The sequence below is a fragment of the Ciconia boyciana genome, chromosome 10 (assembly GCF_034638445.1).
Source record: "Ciconia boyciana chromosome 10, ASM3463844v1, whole genome shotgun sequence".
NCBI lineage: Eukaryota > Metazoa > Chordata > Aves > Ciconiiformes > Ciconiidae > Ciconia > Ciconia boyciana.
In genome coordinates, this window is record NC_132943.1 from 23,902,314 (window position 1) to 23,922,859 (window position 20,546).

A 20,546-nucleotide genomic window follows, 5' to 3' on the forward strand; every position below is an offset into this window, starting at 1 on the left:
CCATTACAGTTAATGAAGCCAATTATCTGAAACAACCTTCATCAGCAAATTAAACTAGCTGACTTTGCCTGAAGTCGTCTACGAAGTGTCTGGACTATCCATTCCCTTGGCAGTCTAGGCCAAGAGGCAATAATCTCTTGTACAACAGCTAGAGAACAGTGATAGTTCCACTGACACCACTGCTTGGGGAGCGTATGCCGGTTTAGTTTGTCAGGCTTGTGGGGTGAGTCTGTTCGAACTAACGTTTTAGAGACCGAGCATTAATGGTAAAGTTGACTAAACACTCAGGTTTCAGTGGATGCTATGAGACAAACTCCCAGCTTTCTGCCTTGCCAGTCCGGATATTTTGTTCCTTGGTTTTCAACAGGATAACAAATTTCACCTACAAGTGAGCTACAGGATTCTTGTCTCTGAAGTACACACAGCAGCAACTCCAGCTATTCAGCAAGCCATCTTTATGAAATAAAAAAGTTTAATACTGTTTACAAAAGTTTAGTAAGTTTTGTCAAAAGTTTAGTAAGTTTTGTCGAAAGTTTAGTAAGTTTTGTGTAACTCCTGTTTATATTTCTGTATTAACATAATTATGAACAGGGACCTCCTACTATATTTAAACAAATACCAGCGTAGTATAGAAAATAGCATAGCTATCACTAGTATTGTCTGACTTCTGCATGCTGAGAGAGGACCTGTGAACTAATAACAGCTGTCTGTATAGAATTGCATTTAGATACTGGGGGGATCCCATTTTGTGGATTTGTGAGCTAAAAAATGAACACTGAGGCTTAGTAGCAACTTTTCGACTCTAAATGTGAGGAGTGTAGGAACTGGATAGCTGATGCTGAGTGCTATTAGAGCCCTTTCCTATTCTGGGCGCAATATGATACTAAAGTAATCCTGGCTAAAAATTATTTTTGTTCAAACATATAATCTGTTATCCTAGGTTTCTTATCTTAAGCTGCTATTGTTCTTTTGAGTTATTGCGTGCTAACAGGAACTTAAACACTAATAATAGGTTTATGTGATTTAATTTATGACTTTTTTCTGCATTTTTATTAAATCCAGATTCTTCAGTCATTTCCCTCAAACATCAAGTGAAACTTTGCACAACATACTGATACAACATTTGAAAGAGTTTTGTGCGTCTGAATATTCTTTTCAGAATGTACATAAGATCTGTGAGTATATTTAAAGTTTTTCATTGTAGATGCTGCTGGCATCGGCCTGCTAGTTTGCCCTTCCATGACTTACAAATCCAGTCACAGCAACAGTGAATCTACTTTAAGAAAATTCAGTGGAGTATCTAAAATGGTGAATTTAGTTCAACTGGTAGAGATAAATTTTCTTTCCATGCAAAGTTGTTGTCAATGATGCTAATCCAAGATTTTGTCCTAAAAGGTAAATCAAACTCTGAAAAATGTTTATGTTTAGAAACCTGGGTCAAACTGTTCCCTTTCATGTGTTTTGAAACATAAAAGTTACCTACTGCAGCTACTAGGAAACAACTTCTAGCTCAGCAACTAATAACCTGAAGAAATACAACAGAAAACCTATAGTTTCAGAACTGAGAAAGCAAGCTACCTGAAGCTGCAGGATTTGAAGGCCATTTTAGCTGCTGTAGTAGGGAGAATAAAGGTCTATGTAGCTGAAGCAGTATCTTGGACAGTAAATGTCCGTGCCTCCTATGAACAAACACACAAAGCTGCTATGTGGCAATTCAAGACTGACCTATTGTCTGTCTCTGCAATGTCAGCAGGAGGGTAAGCAGCCCATAATGTCTATATGAAGGATTTACGTCTGCTTATATAGATCATTTTTTCAATTCTGTTTTGTCTCTCACTGAGACTTTGTTGCTCTTTATGCTTTTCCTTTATCATATTGTATGACTGTCAGACACTAGAAGGCTTGAAAATCTTATGTTGCATATTTTGCCATTTTACCTTTTCTCCCAGTGTCAGTTCTGACCTAATTTCATCAGTATCAAACTGTTAGAGCTCGAAATACCTGTTATATTCGTAAGCCTATCACCTAAAAGCTTGGAATCTCAGCTTTCAGTTTAAAAATATTATTCTCTAATGCTACTGCTTTGTGAAACATTGCTTGCTAGGATAATTTGGACTTGAAGTTGACAAAAAGACAGCATGCTAAAATATTAAAATCTGTATCTCATAAGCAAGTATCTGTTGCAGATATTTCAGTTTTCTCAGAAAAATTAACTTAAAGTCATGGGAACATTTTTTCCCCATGCCATCAGTATTTCCAGTCATTTTACACTGCTAGTTCTTTCTCCAATGACCAGAAAGATTTCAGTCAAATCCTGACTTCTCTCTATTAAAATGTTTCATTTGCAAAAGGCTATTAACCACACCCATGGCAGTGTTTGGAATCATGAGGGTAAAAATTTAGTGCAACCAGTAAAAATGGAAGGCTATTACACAAAGCAATACAAATAGATGCAAGCTCTGCTCAGGCAGGGCATGCTATTTGCCATCATACTGGCTTATATCTGTGGAGGGAAAATTGTAGGAATGGGCTTGCCTCCCTATCACTCAAATCTTTTTTACAATGTAAAAAGAAAAATAATGCAAATACCAGTTTCTACTCAAAACCACTCATTCAAATACGTGCTTACTAGGTTCTTTGTTCCTTGCACTAAAGCCTTCAGTAACAGGCATTGCAAGAAACGAGACTACAGACTCTGTACCTGAGCTTCTTTTTAGACCTATAATGGTACAAGCAAGTGTAAAAAGGATCATTAATCTAACAATTTCCAGATCTCCATGTTCAAAATATTTTTAATTCTCCAGACTAGAGAAGCAAAGAGAAAAGGGGGAAAAAAAAAAAGTCCTCCTTCTGCTTTTCAAAGCTCATTTCAGATATAAGGCTCCCACCCAAATTGAAGGAATCTCAGGTAATGACATGATGAAGACAAAGCCTTGGCAAGAGCGTTTCAGAATCCCCTCTTTGCCATTGCAAAAAATCTATATAGCAGGAGCAGTACTGTGTGCTTTTTTTCCCCGAGAGTAGCACTAGCTTCTTTCTTTAGGAAATAAAGAACATGTAATGCTGTAAACATTCCTCATATAGGAGGTATGTGCTCCATTTACGGTTGTTGCACAGTTTGAGCTGAAGAGATAAAACGTAAAGGAAATCTAGATCAATGGGAAGAGCTTGACATCCCCTTTTTGTTTCTAAATAGTACAGCAATAAGGGAGGTGTTCCATGTTCAATAGCTGCTATTTTTAGATGCTTGTCAGTCTTCCAGTTAAGCCTTCCTCAGAGTGGTATGGGATGTTCATGTTTTTAAAACTTTCATAGTTTCATGGAAAAGATAAAATCTTTGCCTGGAATGAGTTCAATATGATAGGGACCATTAATATGTCATTTTGCTTTCCCTAGAGCTGTGATGTAACAGTTTGGTGTAGCTTTGTCTGATTATACATATTCTGTTTCACTGTTGTAGGAGGGTTTTGATTTTTTGCAAGTTCACGACTCCAAACTATCTTACCATGGATCAGATGAACACCATTGCTGAAAAAAGGACACCTATCTATGATTAGAGCAGGACCCAAACAGCACCAGCCTCATCAGCAAAAACTGCTGTGGAACTAAATCATCTTTTAAGATAATCTTAGATAGGAAAGTCTAAGCAGTCTAAGCCTAAACCCAGAAGTATCCAGCTGCTATACTTAAACAAGAAGCATATTTCTATGTTGCTCTACATAACAGTTCATGTATACATAAGGCATAACTATTGTTTTATAGACTGTTACAGACTGCTTTCAAACTTGCATTTAAAAGGCTAGTGCTCTGTCTTCCTTACCACATCTTTTGCTTATTTTAATATCAGCCTGCACAATACCTTGGGAGGAAATAAATTTGGGATTCTACATTTAGAACATGCTGACTCCAACAGCACAGAGCCAACCTAAGTGAGATGGGATGTGCAAGACTCTCCTTGAAGAACATAACACACAGATGTGTTAAAAAAAAAAAAAGTGATTTCTCCAAAGCTGCCTTCCAGCCTGAAGCTCAGGACAGCTTGAGACATCACTGTCCATCTTAAACATTTCAGAGTATTTGCCAAATGTGAACAAAAGACAATTATATACATGAGGGAAAAGTGATGTATTTTCTTTTGGTGACGGAACTTGAACATGGCAGAGTATGATTTTTCAGGTTTGCTGTTAGGATACAGTGTATCTCTCCTTTTCTGAGATACTCATCCTCATTTTACTGGTATAAAGCTCCTAACAAACCTATATCTGTTATCCATATTTCTTAGTAAAGGGAAAAAACCTGCATCTAAGCATAAATTAGAGACTACTGAATAATGACTGTTGTTAGGCTTACGATTCATCGAGAGACTGCAAAAATTACACAGTTGTTCTCTTGGAATGTAATCGATCGTAATTCGATCGATCCCCTCTTGGTTTCTGATATGCAAAAGGAATTGGTCCAGTCTAACCGCTAGCAGATACCTACAAGTATTTGTGAAATAATCTGACACTTAAGGACAAGGTAATTACAAAGGTGGTAGCAGCATAACTAGTATCTTCTCCAATTCCTGCATTTTGTTATGCCATCAAGCAGTTTTCAGGCTGTTACAATGTGGAATTTTGGTCTTATGGCTGCAGACAAAAGCCAGAGGTTCACTTTATTTTCTCTAACAGTGGCCTCTCATTCCACTGAGTAGGAAATACTTATTGACTTACATAACAAAGGTGCGACTAGGCTACCTTAGAGCACTTTGTTTCTCTCCTTTAGGGACAGTTCGGGAAAAGATGGTGAATTACTCATCATACATGGCTACTTTTATGTGAAGTGTGCTGTCCTCTTTAGGCACACACAAGCACACCCACTCCAGCATACATGGAGTTACTTACGCTGAGCATCAATAATGTGTGATTGCTTTACACTGTACATTGCTGTCATGGAACCAACGGTTGGGTGTCTGCATTCCTAAAGCCTTGCCAGGATAGAAAATAAGATAAAATTATGCCTGATGAGATTCAAACTCCTGAAAGACCATACTATGTTGTAGAATTAGGAACGAGGTGAAAACATGTGCATTTCTGTCCTGCAAATGAAATGTATGCATGCCTCTCACCAGTGAGCAGTGGGTAATGATGCTCACGAGGTGTAACTGGGCAGCTTAGCCATGCTATTTCTTCATTTATTTCTAGCTCTATTTTTCTGCTGTTCAAATCCTATCATTCTCCCCTCACTGAATAATGATGATGAAACATGTCAGTTGGTGCAGAATGTGGCCGTAAGAAGTGGATTGTTCTATTTTTTGGAGGCAGCGCAATGTATTGTATTGATCTTCAAACTACTATGTGGTCTGGATATAAGCTATATGATAGGCTGCCTATCGCGCCGTGGCAGCTGATTAAGTGATGCACTTTTGCTAGCCATGTCTGTGTAGGACCGCTGAGAGGATCACAGCAACAGTGTTTTGATCAGAGAACTCTTCGAATTTGCTCCTAGAAGGCAGAAATACTTACAGTGTAACTTTTAAGTTCATACATTTTCTGGGCTTTTTCCAGAGCACAGGGAACATCAGCATTCCCATCTGCCTTGGGCTTTGAGTCTCTTCTTGTTAACTAAATTATAAAATTTGAAGATGTGAAGTTAAAAACCACTAACAGCTATACCAGGAGATAAATAAGTCTGGAGATAAACAGTCAGCCTCTGTTCTTATTTGAAAATTTGCTTACTTATCCCACAGGTTAGCCGTGTGTGTACACGTGCACGTGTGTAAGGATACAAAGATCATTACATGTGTGTATTACTTCCACATTTTGGTTTCTTCCCTCTACTCTTGCAACCACTACCCTAATGCATTCTAGTCATTTCTTCATTTGGTGATTGGATTCCTTTAGGTTTAGTATTTGCCTGCCAGCTGTTGGATTTACGTCCTGTAACAGTGTTTCTCAAACTCTGACTAGCCATAAGAACGTAATTTCAAAACAACTGCAAAATGTGTTTAAAAAAAAAAAGAGTTCATACAGGCAAGCCAAATGCAGGCAATGAAACAAAAGGGTAGAAAATAAAAATGATAAATGGACATTAGAAGTTTAGTTTGATAATTATTTGACTGCAAACGAAACCTACCACACCAACACTGTGCAAGATGGTGATATTTCTTTAAAGTAAGGTGATACCTGTACCACAGAAGGTTGGAAAGATGCTGCTCTACTGAAAAGTCTGCTCTTTTAGATCTTTTCTAAATGCATGAAGTTTGGCTGTGCAGAGGAAATAATGCATTTAGCTAGAAAAATACTTGAGTTTTAGGGTTCAAGCTTTATCCTTCAGACTCTGCATAGGCTTTAAAACAAATATAACAGCAAAAACTTAGTTCATAGGGAGTGGTTCATCTTTTTATTCACAAAAGTACGAAAAAGTTTAAAAAACAAGGAAAAAGAAACGATGAGGTAGCTCCAGCACTCACGGAACAGTATGGTTGCAGCTCTTCCGAGACTGAGTCCCACTTTGGGAAGTGCTGTCTCTCCGCCACGTCTCTGGTGGAAAGGGTACAGACTCCAAGCCTGCTAGGCACGTCATAAACCCGAGCGGGATGGAAACGATACAGAAGGGCACTTCAGGGGAACCACAGCCTGAAGGCCGCCCAGCGTCCCACCGCAGGACAGGCCCGGGCTGCCACGAAGGGCAGCGCGGATCAGCGCTGACATTTGAAGGCTGTCACCTGCAGACCCCGCTCCCGCGCGGCCGGCGGCAGAGCCCGCCATGCCCCGTGCCGCCCGCCCCACCGCCTGGCTCAAACCCCCGCAGCTCCCCGCCGTGGAAGGCCGGGAAGGGGGCGCTCCCGCCCCGCCGCCACAACCACGGCCACAGCCGAGGAGCAGCCGGGCCCCGCGCCCGCCGGCTGACGAGCTGCGCCGTGCGAGGGCTACGGGGCAGCGGGGGAGGGCTGCGCGGAGGCGACGGCCGCCGGCTGCGGGAGGCCGCCCGGCTCGGGCACGGCGCCGGCTGCCCTGAGGGGACGGGCTTGTCACGCACCTGCCCGACACCCGCGGGCGGGGCGGGGCGGGGCGGCGCTTACCTGCCGGCACCCGCCTCCGCCTCAGGCGGCGCGCGCACACCGGCCCCGGCCCACCCGCTGCCCCCAGCAACCGCCGGGGCGGCCGCCGCGCGCGAGGCAGCCCCGCGCCCCCACGTCCCGCGCGCGCCCGGCGCGAGGCAGTCGGGGCTCCCCCGCTCCCGCCCGGCTTGCCTCCCGCGGCCACGTGACCCCGCCTCACGTGGGCAAGATGGCGGCGTCCAGAGCTGTCAACGTGCTGCGGAGCGGAGGTGAGTGCGCGCCGCCGCCGCCGCGGGGCGGGGAGGCGCGGGCCCGGCGCGGCGCTTTGCCCTCCTTCCGCCCTTCCCGCCGGCCGCCGCGGCGCCGCTGTCGATGTGGGGCGTGCTTGGAAATCGAGGAGCGAAAGCACCCGCCGCCGCCCTAGCGGAGAGACCGCCGCGCCGTCAGCCGGAGCGCCCGGGGCGGGGGAAGGCGTGCCGGGGCGGGGGAAGGCGCGCCGGGGCGGGGGAAGGCGCGCCGGGGCGGGAGCGGTGCGTGTCGGCGGGGCCTGGGGAGCCGCAGCGGGGTCCCGCAGGCGGGGCCGCGCAGAAGTTGGAGGTCCCACGCACGTACGGCAGAGAAGCGCGGGGCAAGCGGTGTACTCCCGCCCTGCCGCCGCCCCGGGCGCGCAGGCTGCGGTGGGGCTCCGGTGGGGTAGAGCCCGCCCGCCTTCCCCGGGAGACGGGCGGTGACCTGAGGTTGTGCGCCTTCCGAAGGGGAAAAAAAAGGGTCCCGTGCTGGGCTCCGGCCCTGTCCCATGGCAGCTGTCAAGCCTGTACTTTCATTACTGCGTGTGCCCTGGCGCGCTGCTAGGAACGGAGGCAGAGCTGGCCCTCTGCCCTGGCTGCACCGGTCAGCGCAGGACAGCGCCTGCCGTCTCGGTAGGGATGTACAGTACAGGCATGCCACGGGAGTATTTTGCCCTAGTTTTGCTGTGATAATTTTTGCTGTTACAATTGAAGCGTTTGACAGAAAAAGTAATCTGGCAGAAGTATACATGGTTCTTCTACCAACCCATTCAACTGCAGAACTTTTTACAGTTGGCATGCCAGTGTGTAATGGCTTTTCAGGTCCCACCATCCCTCATACTCCGGGGCCCTCCTGCAAGCACCGTTGCTACCACATAGCCGGCTACTACATACCACTACTACATACCAGCTACTACATACCACTGCCACCGTTGCTACCACTCACAAGTGAGTCACTCCTGTGTGTCTTACTGACTTATTAACACATACAAACGATTGTACAAGATGCTGTACTTTGCTGAAAAATGCGTTATCTTATTGGGGTAACGTTATTTACCTCTCATTCCTTCCCCTCAGTGTTTTATTGTCTCATGTTAAATAAGGTTAGAAGCTCTCGGGGCGTACCATTCTGTGAGTGTTTCTTTTTAGCACCCATTGTAAAATCTTAAATGTGTGAACAGAAGAAATACCTCACAATGATCTTGATGAAAAACTTGTATGATTAATTTTTTTTAAGACTGTTAAATGCTTAGTGTAGTAATAGGGGATAGAGTGATCCCAGATTAATTTTAACTTAAGCATTAAACTGGATGCTCTGTGCTTTCAGCTAAAGCATAATACTGCAATGCTTTACACCTGGCATAACAAAATTTCAGTCCCTTTTCTCATGTTATTGATCCTGATCTTCTACTGTACTTTTATTTTTCATTCTATCCAACAGCCTTGAAAACCATTGGAAAATGTAAAGGCCTTTTATTGTTAATCCTGAATTTTGCAGGGCAGAAGTGCCACATCTTTTTTTTTTTTCAGTGGTGAAGGCTCATACCCATAAGGAAATTTCAGTTCTACTGGACTCTTGGAATCTGAGCATCAGCTGAACTCTGGGGAGAGCTGGAACATTTGGCCTTCAGAGTCTCCTATTTGTTTTATTTCTAACAGCTGTCAAACCCTTCACTCTTTCACGTGTGTGGAAGCATGCGGAATGGAATCACACCTTTTAGTGTACAACACCATACAAGCAATGTGGTTTTTTGTTTGAATCTCAAATGAATTGAAATTTAGTGTGCAGCTTCATACTGTTCTTCATTATTTGCTGCAGCAGTTCTGTGTCTGCAGTCCTTTGTTCTGGATATTGTTTTGATCATGTGTCCATGCCCTACCACTGCCTCCAGCCACCTCCACACCTAGAAACCTGATGTCTGTCATCCAGTTAAAAGAGCCAAACCGTTTAAATTTTTTAAGCCTTCATACCTTCCCTTCAGGCATCAAACCTTGTTCAGCTCCCCTAGTGGATATGCATTTCCAGAAGTTGAAAAAGCAAAACTGTCATAGTTCAGACAAGACTGATTAAACTAAATCCAATTTTCTCTGAATTGGACAGTTCAGTATAATTTAATTTGCAAATACTGAAAGACGGAAGTAATTTAAATGAGATTTCTGTTCACCTAAGGGAATCTATTCTACCTAAATTGAACAAAAATTACCTTTTTATAGCCTCTTTTGTGATATTTTTTCATATTTCTGATGTTATGTTTTTATAAATGATTAAAGCAAAATTTTCTTTATTATGGAACTGTTTCTAGATAAGTGCATTTGAACAGCAGAGATCTTGGAAGTTTGTATTCTGGTTAAATACTTCCTCCACATATCAGAAGGACTTCAGCTAGCCTAAAAAATCTTTATTATGTTTGAAAAAAAGAGAATAAATTGAATGAAAGATTGTAGGAAGTTAAAAAGACAGTTTGTGCCTTTTTAGTAGGCATATCGGGGAATTTATTTGAATAGTCTCTGCCTTGCTAGTGTGAGAATTGCAACAGTGTCAACCCAAGGAGAAGGTACACAACTTTGTAAGAGTGTGAGTGGCTTGCACAAACCTTTGTGAAATTCTGTGTGCTCAAACACTGCATTTCAGAGTGGCCTTGCAGTGGGTTGAACTGCATTTTAGCTGCCACCCTTTCTTGCAGAGTATTTGAAAAGAATTTTACAGGCAATGCATAGAAGTGTGAATTGCATTTATCATTTTGTGAAAGAAAACTAAGAAACATCCAGAACATAGACACATCAAATCGGTGTGTCATGGCATGGTTTGTACTTAGAAATAGTACAGATTATATGGTGATTCATTGGCTTGTAAATGGTCTAATTACATATTATGACAGTTTCAGGTATTACAATAATTGCATCTGTGATACTTCATTGGTAATAAAATGAAGTAGAAGACATCAAAGAACTGCATGTCTACAAATACAGCTTAGATGGTTTAAGGCATAGTAGTCTCTTATTGCTTTATTCATTTTAGGCAAGTAAATTACTGTAGAGTAGAAGCCCCTAATTTCTTATAATGAAGTTTCAGGACTTTGAGCCACAGGAAAATAATTGATGAGAGGACATCCCTTGTAAAATGAGTTACTTACTGTGTTAAATACTGATATAACTGATCTCTGATCTTGCTTCCCTATCTCTAACTATGAATAAGTATTCTGTAATAATCTATGTGGTGTATTGTTGGCCAGACTTTTAAAGTAAAGTCCCTGTAGACTGACGGTGGGTGGTACATTTCTTAGATATGTAGTCTGTGTTCCCAGGCTGTCCGTTTGCTTGTACACCGCCTTGTTAAGCCCCTCGCGGAACTGGGAATTCGTATGCGGGCTCCTAAATGGGTACCGATAAATCTGGAAAACCTGTAGCTGTCTCCAACACAACGGTATGTGAGATGTTGTGAGATACTTTTCTCCTGCGGATGCAGGGCCTTTTCAGATTTTTTCTGAGAATGTTACTCTTTTCCCTTCTGTTAGTAAAAGGAAGAGGAGATACATAAATATGTTTTTAAACCTTTTTAAAAAAAAGGCAGGGGGGCATAGCTGGAGTTTGATTTTGTTGCAATACAGCTTCAAAGCCTTGCACTTCCAAGTTTGCCTAGAGGTGGTGAGTCTCATTAGAAATCAGATTTTTTTTTTCAATTTTTTTTTTTATTACAGAGCATTCTTACTTGGGCCATGTAGATCACAAGTTTGGTTCAGGGGTCTTGTCAGTAATGCATGGTTGAGTATTGTCTACAATTCATAGTTAGTCTAGGCAAAATTGAGTATTTCAAAGGAATAATAAACTCTTCTCCAGCAGGTTATTTATATGAAAATCATCAAACTATTCTGAAGCATTACAGAAGTTAAAAATATTAGTTCAGACCCTGCAGAGAGTGGACTAATAGAAGAAGGTGTAGCAAGTGACTGAGGCAATATGAAATTATTTGGTTTACATCCTTTAGATAGAGTGCATATATATAATTTTATGTAGTGTTTTTCTTTGTGGTCAGACATGGCTTTGCCATTTAGAATGGTAAAACTGATAGTCAACTTCTAAATTACCCTTATATGTTGAACTCTGCATGTCAGTGTACAGAAGCATGCTATGGAGTCTCCAGCTGGGAGGTGGTTAAATGAATACATAAAGTGCCTGCTGTAAATCTCTTCAAATCTCCTTTTCCATGGCTTTTTGATTTCCCGAAACATGGTCAGATCAAATTGGTTACCTTGCTGAGTAATATCTATCCAAAACTATTGCAGGTTCCACCACCTGCAAGGGGAGAGGACTGTCTTCACACTCTGGGAATCTTTTTTGCAGCAGTTTCTGTTACCCTACTGCCGTCACTAACCCACGTCTTCCGTAGACGGGAACCTGGACATGCCAACATGTCACCTCCTCACCCACACAGCCTGCTACAGAGAATCTAGCATCCTCCTGAATAGTTAGCAGAATCAGCATCTGAACTGAGTTGAGGCATCCTTCCCCTAGTGTGCTTAATTTCCTTTCCTTTTATATTTCTTTTACTTTTATTCATGAAATATTTATTCATTATCCAGAATTCATCAAACACCTGTGGTCAGCTTTGTTTCATGAGCGCAGCTGAGGGTGCCTGCTGGTCCTTGGGGAAGCAGGGGACACCCCTGTGAAAAATAAGGTACTGAACTGTATTTTAGGGACATGTAATTTCCATTACCTTAACCTTAATTTGGAGTTGATCTTTATCATTATCGATATTTAGCCATTTTGTGCATTCTGTCCAAATGGGAACCTTTTTTTTTCACTCCTGCATTGGAATTGGACTTGACATAAAACATTCGACCAAACTTAAGGAATTGAGTGAATTTGGGTTAGAAGATGGACCATTAATGACTGTCTAATACAAGAGTCCTGTCTCTTGAGTTGTCCATAAAAACTTTACTGAATCTTTTACTAAGCAGTATTTCTGATACACACGGTCCATATCGTGCATTTTGTTAGTCTGCAGCCCTTGATAAAGCTCATGGTCTCATGAAATGCAAACTTTCAATATTTTTAAGAGGAAATGAAAGGAGGGCTCAAAATAAGGTAATTTTCTTTTTTGCTGAAATCAAAGCATGCATGCCAGATCCTTTAACTGCCATATGCTACTGAATCAATCTGTTTCCATCTTCTTGATGATGCATTTTGAAATAGGCGTTACATTTCTTTAAAAAAAATTGTTGTAGCTTGCCCTTTGATAAGCGTATTTAACCATAAACGTCAATATATATGAGATTATTCTCATGTTACGAATGAATCATAAAAATGTTCTTAGCGCTATTAATATTCAAATGCTAAAAGTATCTCTTCATCCATATCTTCATCACCATTAAAAAGAAACTTAGAAATGTGCAACTCAAAAAAATTAATCCTCACCTATTGTAACTTTCAATACTTTTAAGCTAATGCGTTTTAAAAAATTAACTGTAGCATATACAGATAACAGTTTTGGGGAGTCTTGACTAAACGTTTCCTGGTATTCCAGACTGATAATGAAATATGTCCTGTAATTCTGAAGTTTTTTTGGCAGATGAGAAAAACTGATTGAAAACTTTCACTAGAGAGTTTTCAAGATCAAATGATGCTTGGCTGCACTGTGCAATATATGAGCTGGGCAATTAGCTGGAAGAAAATATTAATTCACATTTTCCATTAATTTGTAGACAGACTCATGTCTCCAGAATTTAACATTAGCATTATCAGCTGCAAATGATGCACAGTGGAAGTTCAAACCATTTGATTGTAGTACACTTTTAACATTTTTCAAATGATCCTAAGGTAGTTTCATCCCTGTCTTGAAAATAATCAGGCAGACGAGGAATTATTCCCATTTCAACAGTGCAGCAATGAGTAACTCTGGGGGAGACATGCACTTTCATGGTTTGAGGCACGAGAGAAAAAATATTCCCCTTTCAATAAAGTGTTTAATTGTTCTCTTCTTTCAGTTGAGAGGTAATGTATTGTTGGCAGCACACAGCCCCTTTGTTCTGACAAGACCTATCACTTCTGGCTGTGGATGGATTTGTAGGGTGTGGTTTCTCCATGAGCTTAGGTTTCTCAATCAGACAGCATTAGCTAAAATTGCCTTTAAATGAAGGAAAGTAATTCGCAGATGTCCAGCCATGGCGTGAGTTGGATCAACTTGTTGATCTACCTGAAAACCAGCCGCCGTGGTGGAGGCTGTGTTTGGGTCGGCAGCTCCCGGGTCTGGTTTGATGCAGGAGGGAGGGTGGCATCCCTGCTCCTGGCAGCAGCCTACAGCCAGGCTGGCACAGCTGCCGGCTTATAAAGCAGCAGTGTTTTCATGTGCAGTGTTTAAGTGATCTGTATAAGTGATGTTAGGCATTACCTGAGTGTTTTCAGTTGGTGGCTAGCTGCTGAAACTCAACATTTTCTGCCACGTTGACAGCTTTGCTGACCCATGCCTACTCATGTAGCCATTCATTCCTGTAAATAGAGTGTCTTTTCTTCTTTGTAGGAAGGTGCCCATTGACCTGGTGCTGGAGCATCACCGTTACGGTTATAATTAAAATCCACATAGAGACAAAATTCATGACAAGTTCCTGAAGAGTACTTAGTTTCAGCCTTTTGTGAATGCTTTCTCTGGTCTGCATGCCTTGTATCTTGGGTGGCCAGGTCCCAGGCAGTGTCCTATATCTGCCAGTACTTAGCCTGTGATAAATATATTGGACAGGTACCTTTTTAGATACCAGAAGTTAACTGAGTTAAGCCTAGCTGTAATCCTTCAGGCAAAATTGAACTGGTTTGGAAGTGTATTTTACATGTATCATTTTCCACTTTGCAGAGTTTTCCTTAAAGCTCACCTGGATCTTTCCCTAAGCAGAAAGGAGCTGCTTTCTCTTTCCATTCCCGTCGCAGAGCTCTGAAACTTTTTCCATCATCTGCAGCAGCTCACCGTCCTGGTGCAGCAATTCCATGTAAGGGCTGGTGTCCAGCTGCATGCGTAGGCTACTAACCCTGAAGGGAAACACCAGAAGGCTCTGGGAAAGCCTCTACCAAGAAACTGGGATGCCCCATCACAGGGACTTGGCTTGCTGCCGTGTTTCCAAAATAGGTTTTACAGTGCTCTCTGTCTTCAGAGTTAGGCGTGGGGATGCCCATGAGCGAGGAGCACTCCCTGTTCGCATGCACAACTTCTGTGTTGCCTGCCAAAGGCTGTTGTTCTTGTCTGGCTTTTCCTTACCTAGCTTCAGGTATAGAAGCAAAGGCTCACCATAATACCGTGTAGTAGGGTGGAAAGTCTGAAATGGAAAGTCATGTCTGTGATTTTAATTCCAGGTGTGCAGTTCACTGCTGGCTTTGGGCAGCACAAAAGGCAAACTTTGTCTCTTACTGAAGGGGTAGGTCTCTTCAGGCTCACAAACACGGTGTTAACCAACACGCAGATCTCAGTGTGGCTCTGCAAAGAACCAAATGACTGATTTAACCTTCCCTATACTTATACAGCAAATCAATGAAATAAGGGATACCACTTCACAATTTCTAGGGATTAAATTAAAAGGAGATACAGGTTCCTAAAATCTACACCAGAAAATGACCCTGCCGAGCCTATGTACAGGATCGAACTGCACATGAAGTCTCTGGCTTCTTGGTTCTTGCATGTTCTGTTACTTAAAACATCATGAATAGTGGTATAGTATATCATAGGTCTGTGGTGGTCTTTAAGCTTGTTTACTGTAATACGTTGCATTTGAATAGAAAGGATGAAGGACTCATTCCTAAAGAAATTCTGGACCTCAAATTGTGAATTATATTGTATTTTAGAGCAGATAGCTCCTCTAACCAAAATCACAGTATCAAATGCCATATGAGCATATAGCATAACATTTTTTTGCCTCCGAGAGCTAGCAGTGCAGGTAGCTAGGGCAGACAAAAGGGACTGAAATTGTGAGCACTAGTTGACAGATGGAGAAACTGTAGCACCGAGGGAGTAATTTGTGGAGGGTCTTGTGGCAGTGTGGCATCGGCAGAATGAAACGGGGCCTGAGGCTGCCCTAAAGCCTGCTGCTTCTAAGGTACCAGGCTAACACGCAGTTTAACTGTGGACATATGTGAAGTGGCTTTCGACATTTAGATAACATATTCCTTTTACTCAAGTTTTTGCACTGAATTACCCTACCTAGACCAGAAGCTGGATTTAAGGCATACATAAAAACAACGTACCACATGTCTGTAAAGTCTGGGAATTGTGTGTTGTTGGTATTCTCTAGCTGTGCAGGGGAAACCCAACTGAGCTGGTCTGGCACGCTTCCCTTCATTTCTTGTGTGGTTTTCTACGTTTAGCTAGAGTTGGAGTGTAAGGTTGAGGCTACCAAAAAAATATTTCTATAGTGTCATAATATTTTCTTTTTTTATTCTGAAGAGACCTGGGTTTCTGTGGAAGTCACATTGAAGACAGGCTACTTCTGGTTTTGAACCTGTTCTGGTGCTAAAGCTGCAGCAGAGGTCTGTGTCATGAAATCTAAGCTGGTTTTCCTTTCCACAATATTCAGACATACTAGACATGATGTTCTGGTTATGACAGTTGTGAATCATGAGGAAATTTAAGCGAAAGCTTAGGAGTTTTTGAGCACTCTCCAGTGACAGTTCTGCTGGTCCACTGCAAACTGCTTTCAAAGGAGTGCTTGATCGTGTAGGCAGTCTGTAAAAGGCCTTTTCCATGCTAAAACCACCTGTAGGATCCCTAGTTACAATTATCTTCTCAATTCGGGATTGTATAATTTTCTTTCCTTTTTTTTTTTTTTCATTCCTCCTTCTCCCCTGCTTCCAAGCAAGCACATTCCTATAGCACTTGGAAATGCACCTCTGGCAAGACAGAGTTGCTGTCTCTTCTCTTTGACAGTTTGACATGGTGATGTGCCAACCCTGGATGGCTTGCAGTGCTTCTAGACACCACATCCCAGTGCTGTTGATCTAGCAATATTTATTAGCATTAAAATTTAGTTTGAAAATATATTGAAGTAATGAAGTGGGAGGGGGAATGGGTTACAGGGCAGTTGCTTTTTTTTTTTTTTTTGCCTTTTTTTGATGTTGTGCCTCTTCAAGCTGTGTGCATTTGTCACAGTGGTTTCTTTCCTACGTATTTCTATTTAAATCAGTGTTTGTTAAAATATACTTGTGTGCCTGGTCTAACTTTCATGTTACTATGTGAAAAAGTGAGAGTACAAGGAGCAGTCTGTATGTTGTACGCTCTCTGCCTTACAGTTACTGCATCCTGTAGAAGGAGGCTGTTTGGCTACAGCAGTGTTTTAATTTCATTTTTTAGTTTTTAGTTACACATTTCTGGAGTCTCCCTGACCACTACTGTTACCTGATGGCGCCTCTATTTCATCAAGTTTAGACAAACAGTCTACCTGGACTTAGGCCCAGAGGAGCTGCTGTAACTGATGAACATGATCCCCTCTGCCCCGGAATCCAAGCCCTGTAGTACCACGGTTCCCAAGGGAATTGAAAGAAAACTGTTCAAGCCTTGCCTCCTGCTTTTTTAAATTTTCTTTGGTGTTTTTATGTAGTATCGCCTTATACTGATGGGTAGCGTACCTCACCACCAGTAAAATCTGGTATTAGTTCGTTGATAATTAGGAGAAAAGATTCTTTTTAACCTAGCCTGAAAACAGAAGCAAGGAAGAGCACAGGCAGCGACAGAAGTTACTCTGACATCTCTTGATTACTGCTTGCAAATAAAGTGACAAGTTATTAAACAAAATAACAAAAAGTGTTGCAGCACTACTGTTATAATGTTGGGGGTTTTTTTACTACATTGTCATTTTTATGCTTCCAGAGTTTAGTGGATACAATTGCATATTTTAATTTTCTCTTTAATCTGTTTCTTGTTAATATGTTTCATTCTGTTAGAAAAGCTGCATTATATAAACATTGTATATTATGTTAGCTGCAGAATATTATCATGGTGGATTTTTTTATTTAGAAAATGTTTTTAGAATTTTTTTATGATTGCAGAGTGAGTGTTAGTGTTCAATCTAATGAAATTTAATTGCATTTCCTGTGTGTTTTATTTTTAGTTTGCTCTTATATGCCTTTATTTTCATCAGGAGTTGTAAATTTGACATACTTCTTTTTAAAAGCATGATGTTGGCAGTCAGACACAAGCCCCCTTTAAAGCAATGCAATAATTATCTTAAAATTCTTCTGAGTGTGGGGAACATGTTGTTTCTGCTCAATGATCAAGAGCTGTTTCTTCATGTTGTTCTGGATTGTGTGACCCTGTTGGTTTTTTCTGTTGTAAGTTTAGAAAATTAGGATGGGGAAGTGTAACTAAAACCTGCTTCTTTCTTCCTATTCTAGCTTTTATGTCCAGGTCAACTGGACAGGCAGGCAGAACATGTGAATTACTCTTTTAGCTACATACATTTTTGTCATTGTTCATTTATCTTTTACTGCTTATCTTAACTAACATGTTATACCATTGCTTGTAGAGAGATCTTTTCCCCTGGTATCTTAAGAAAAAGTGTGGAAAAATTTGCCTTCATCTATTTCTTGGTTTTCTGTTATTGTAAGAGTTTGTCTGACATTTATTTTTCTAAACATGAGCTGTTTACCCTGGGAGGATCTACAGTGGCTGGAGAACTTGTAAGCTCTGGGATCGCGAATGTGAAGACTGAACAGATAAGGATTCTCAGATTTACGTATTTAAATCTAGTGACTAACAAACATCTGAAATAAAGATGTCATTACTAAAAAATCATTATTCTTTTCCTCTGGGTAAGGGAATATAAGTTCTGCTGTAGCACAGTACACATATTGTGTTACAGTTCACATCTCCCAAGCTTCTTGTCTGCTCCAGGTTTGACATTCCTGGTGTTGCTGACGTTTAAAAAAAAAAACTTGGGAAAAAAAATCTTATCAGATCTTTTTAAACCTCAAAAAGGTAAAAGTATAATCATGTGGTATAATCACATTAAGAATTTTTCTCCAGTCACCAGCAAGGGAGAGAGTTACTGTTCTTGCTAGGCAAAGTTCATTCTAAGTTTTTGATGGTTAGAGAATGCCTGAGGAGTGAAGCTGAAGTAGTTTTCTTGCATTGTGGCTGTACTTGGAGGCCTTGGGCTTCAGGTTTCTGTGGTCTGAATTGTAGGAGTCTCCTGCCCCGGAGACTGTGCAGCAGTTTGCAAAATAAATAAGGGAGAGAGGCAGAGTCTTTTGCCAACACAGAGGCTTTCTCAGCTCACTGCTCGGTGGCAAATCAGTTTGAGAACCTACATCGTGAGTCTCACCTTGGTGTCTTGTGAACTTCCCACTTCCTTGGGTTGGTGGTCCTGGTGGGAGCTAGCGGTCCTTGGGAGCTCGCCTGCTTCGGAAATGGGAGGCTCTCCTGCTAGTCTGCCGGCACCCTTCTTGCAGTAAGACAAGTTCTCCTACAGCTGCGTGGCTGAAGAGAAGGCATGATCTCAACACAGGATGGGGCTCAGGTCCTTCATGGGACTAGGAGCCAGGGATTTTGGGGCTGGTGGTGTGCATGGCCTTGAATAAGCCATTGAACTTTCTGTGTCTTTCTACACCTACAATGCAGGTATTTATCTACCTTGCAGGTGCATTGGTTGAGATTAATGAGTTGTTTGTAAAGCACTTTGAAGATGAAAAGCACTATAAAAATGCTAAGTATTATTATGTATGAGCTCTTGAGTGCATAATGGCTGTTTGCCTGCCAGTATTTAAAGCAATTTGTTACACACTAAGTATGAAAGGCACCGTATGAAGTCAAGTTCTAGTTTCCATCTAAGAAAAGTCACTCGTTTTTTGTGTTCAGCAGTTCACGTCACACCATTGGTCTTCGGCATTATCTAGAGTGAAAATAGACTCTAGATTTTTTGAGAGGAACCGTTTCAAAACTTTAAAAACCAGGTTATTATATAACAAGGGTTTCTTCTCAGTTGGTCATTTCTTACCCTCTCTATATGTCTTGGGTTTTGTTTGCCAAATTCCCAGATCTTCTACCTTCTCCCATTTTGCCAGATGCTTCTTCTGTCCCTTCTTACGCTCTGTCTGAACTGCCGTAACTTTTCTCTCCCTGACCTTTCCATCCGTCTCCACAGTTGTCACCAAAGCTCCTGTTCTTTGCGCCGCTTCTGCTCGGCGGCTCTTGCCACATTGCACAGGTTTCCTCAGCCCTTTGTCTACCCGCCCTTTGCTTTGATCATTCCTGCACCCAGGCTTCCCCTACGCTCCTGCCCCGAGGAGTCTCCTGCCCCGGGTGCTCGCTGCCGGCCAGTGCTGTATGGTATAGTGCTCTTCTTCAGGATGCTTCTCTGATAAATGTCAGAGTGAACTGCCTGTTGGACAGGCAAAAACATCCACAAAAGGGGCAATGTTGTTCTGTGTTTGAGAGCAGACCTGCCTGTCTGTGACCTGTTGGTTCAGTGATCTTCAAGCTTTTTGAGTATGGGTTTTTCTAAGCATCCTCTAGTGGCAATATGGATTCCCATGTAGGGAGCTGAAACAAATCGATAATGAACTTGCTTTCTAAAAAAATGTCTTTCATGGTCTTTGGATGTGGCCATCAAATTCCCAGGGTTCCTCAAAGCACAAGTTGAAAACAATTGCATCTTGTTTATTATGTATCAGCATCCTATATTCTGTCCAGCTTGGATAATAAAATACTCGCTTTGGCCCCAGTCTTGATTTACTGCATTGGGTTAGAGATGTGAAAGAAACAAATGCCTCATCTTAAAAACATTCACACTCATATATAATTACTTAAGTGCAGTCCTCTTCATGTTATAAGGTGTGTCACATAACCAGAGTAGTGCATGTTTTAATTGTAGGAGTAAAATGTGAGAGAGTAAGCATGAAAATTCATATACCACAGAGTAAGGTCTGGTAGTTTATTAGATGCAATTCAGTCAGGAAAATATAGTACATGGCTGTGTTTAGTATGATAAGAAGTGTCAGAATTCTCTGTTTTGTCTTAGTTATTGCATTATCTTGCTATGTTTTTAAAAGGATCTAGGAGAAATCATTTAAGGTAATATTTACAAGCTGAACTACTCATTGGTAAGGGGCTTTATCCGTATGATAACTGGCTGTTCCTCGGAGGTAGTTACTACGGATGTTCCTGGACAGGGGAAGTTTGCATTATTATTTTTTTAAAATTCCTTTAAGATAGTTTGTATTACAAACATTATTTGAGTGGAAAA

The 20,546-nt window shown here is 41.6% G+C and overlaps 1 protein-coding gene across 4 annotated transcripts in view; it reads left to right on the forward strand.

The window, feature by feature from the left end:
* Positions 1-7,141: 7,141 nt before the first annotated feature.
* METAP1D (methionyl aminopeptidase type 1D, mitochondrial) overlaps positions 7,142-20,546 on the forward strand; it is a 51,424-nt gene continuing 38,019 nt past the window's right edge. For 2 of the 4 annotated variants that reach the window (XM_072874251.1, XM_072874254.1), the window contains exons 1-2: positions 7,144-7,311; positions 8,152-8,277. In XM_072874251.1, coding sequence (XP_072730352.1) covers positions 7,272-7,311; positions 8,152-8,277 — 166 coding nt within the window. In that variant the 5' untranslated portion in view covers positions 7,144-7,271. Of the gene's footprint in view, positions 7,312-8,151; positions 8,278-20,546 lie in introns of all 4 variants that reach the window. The other 2 variants (XM_072874255.1, XM_072874253.1) reach the window with 2 other exon arrangements.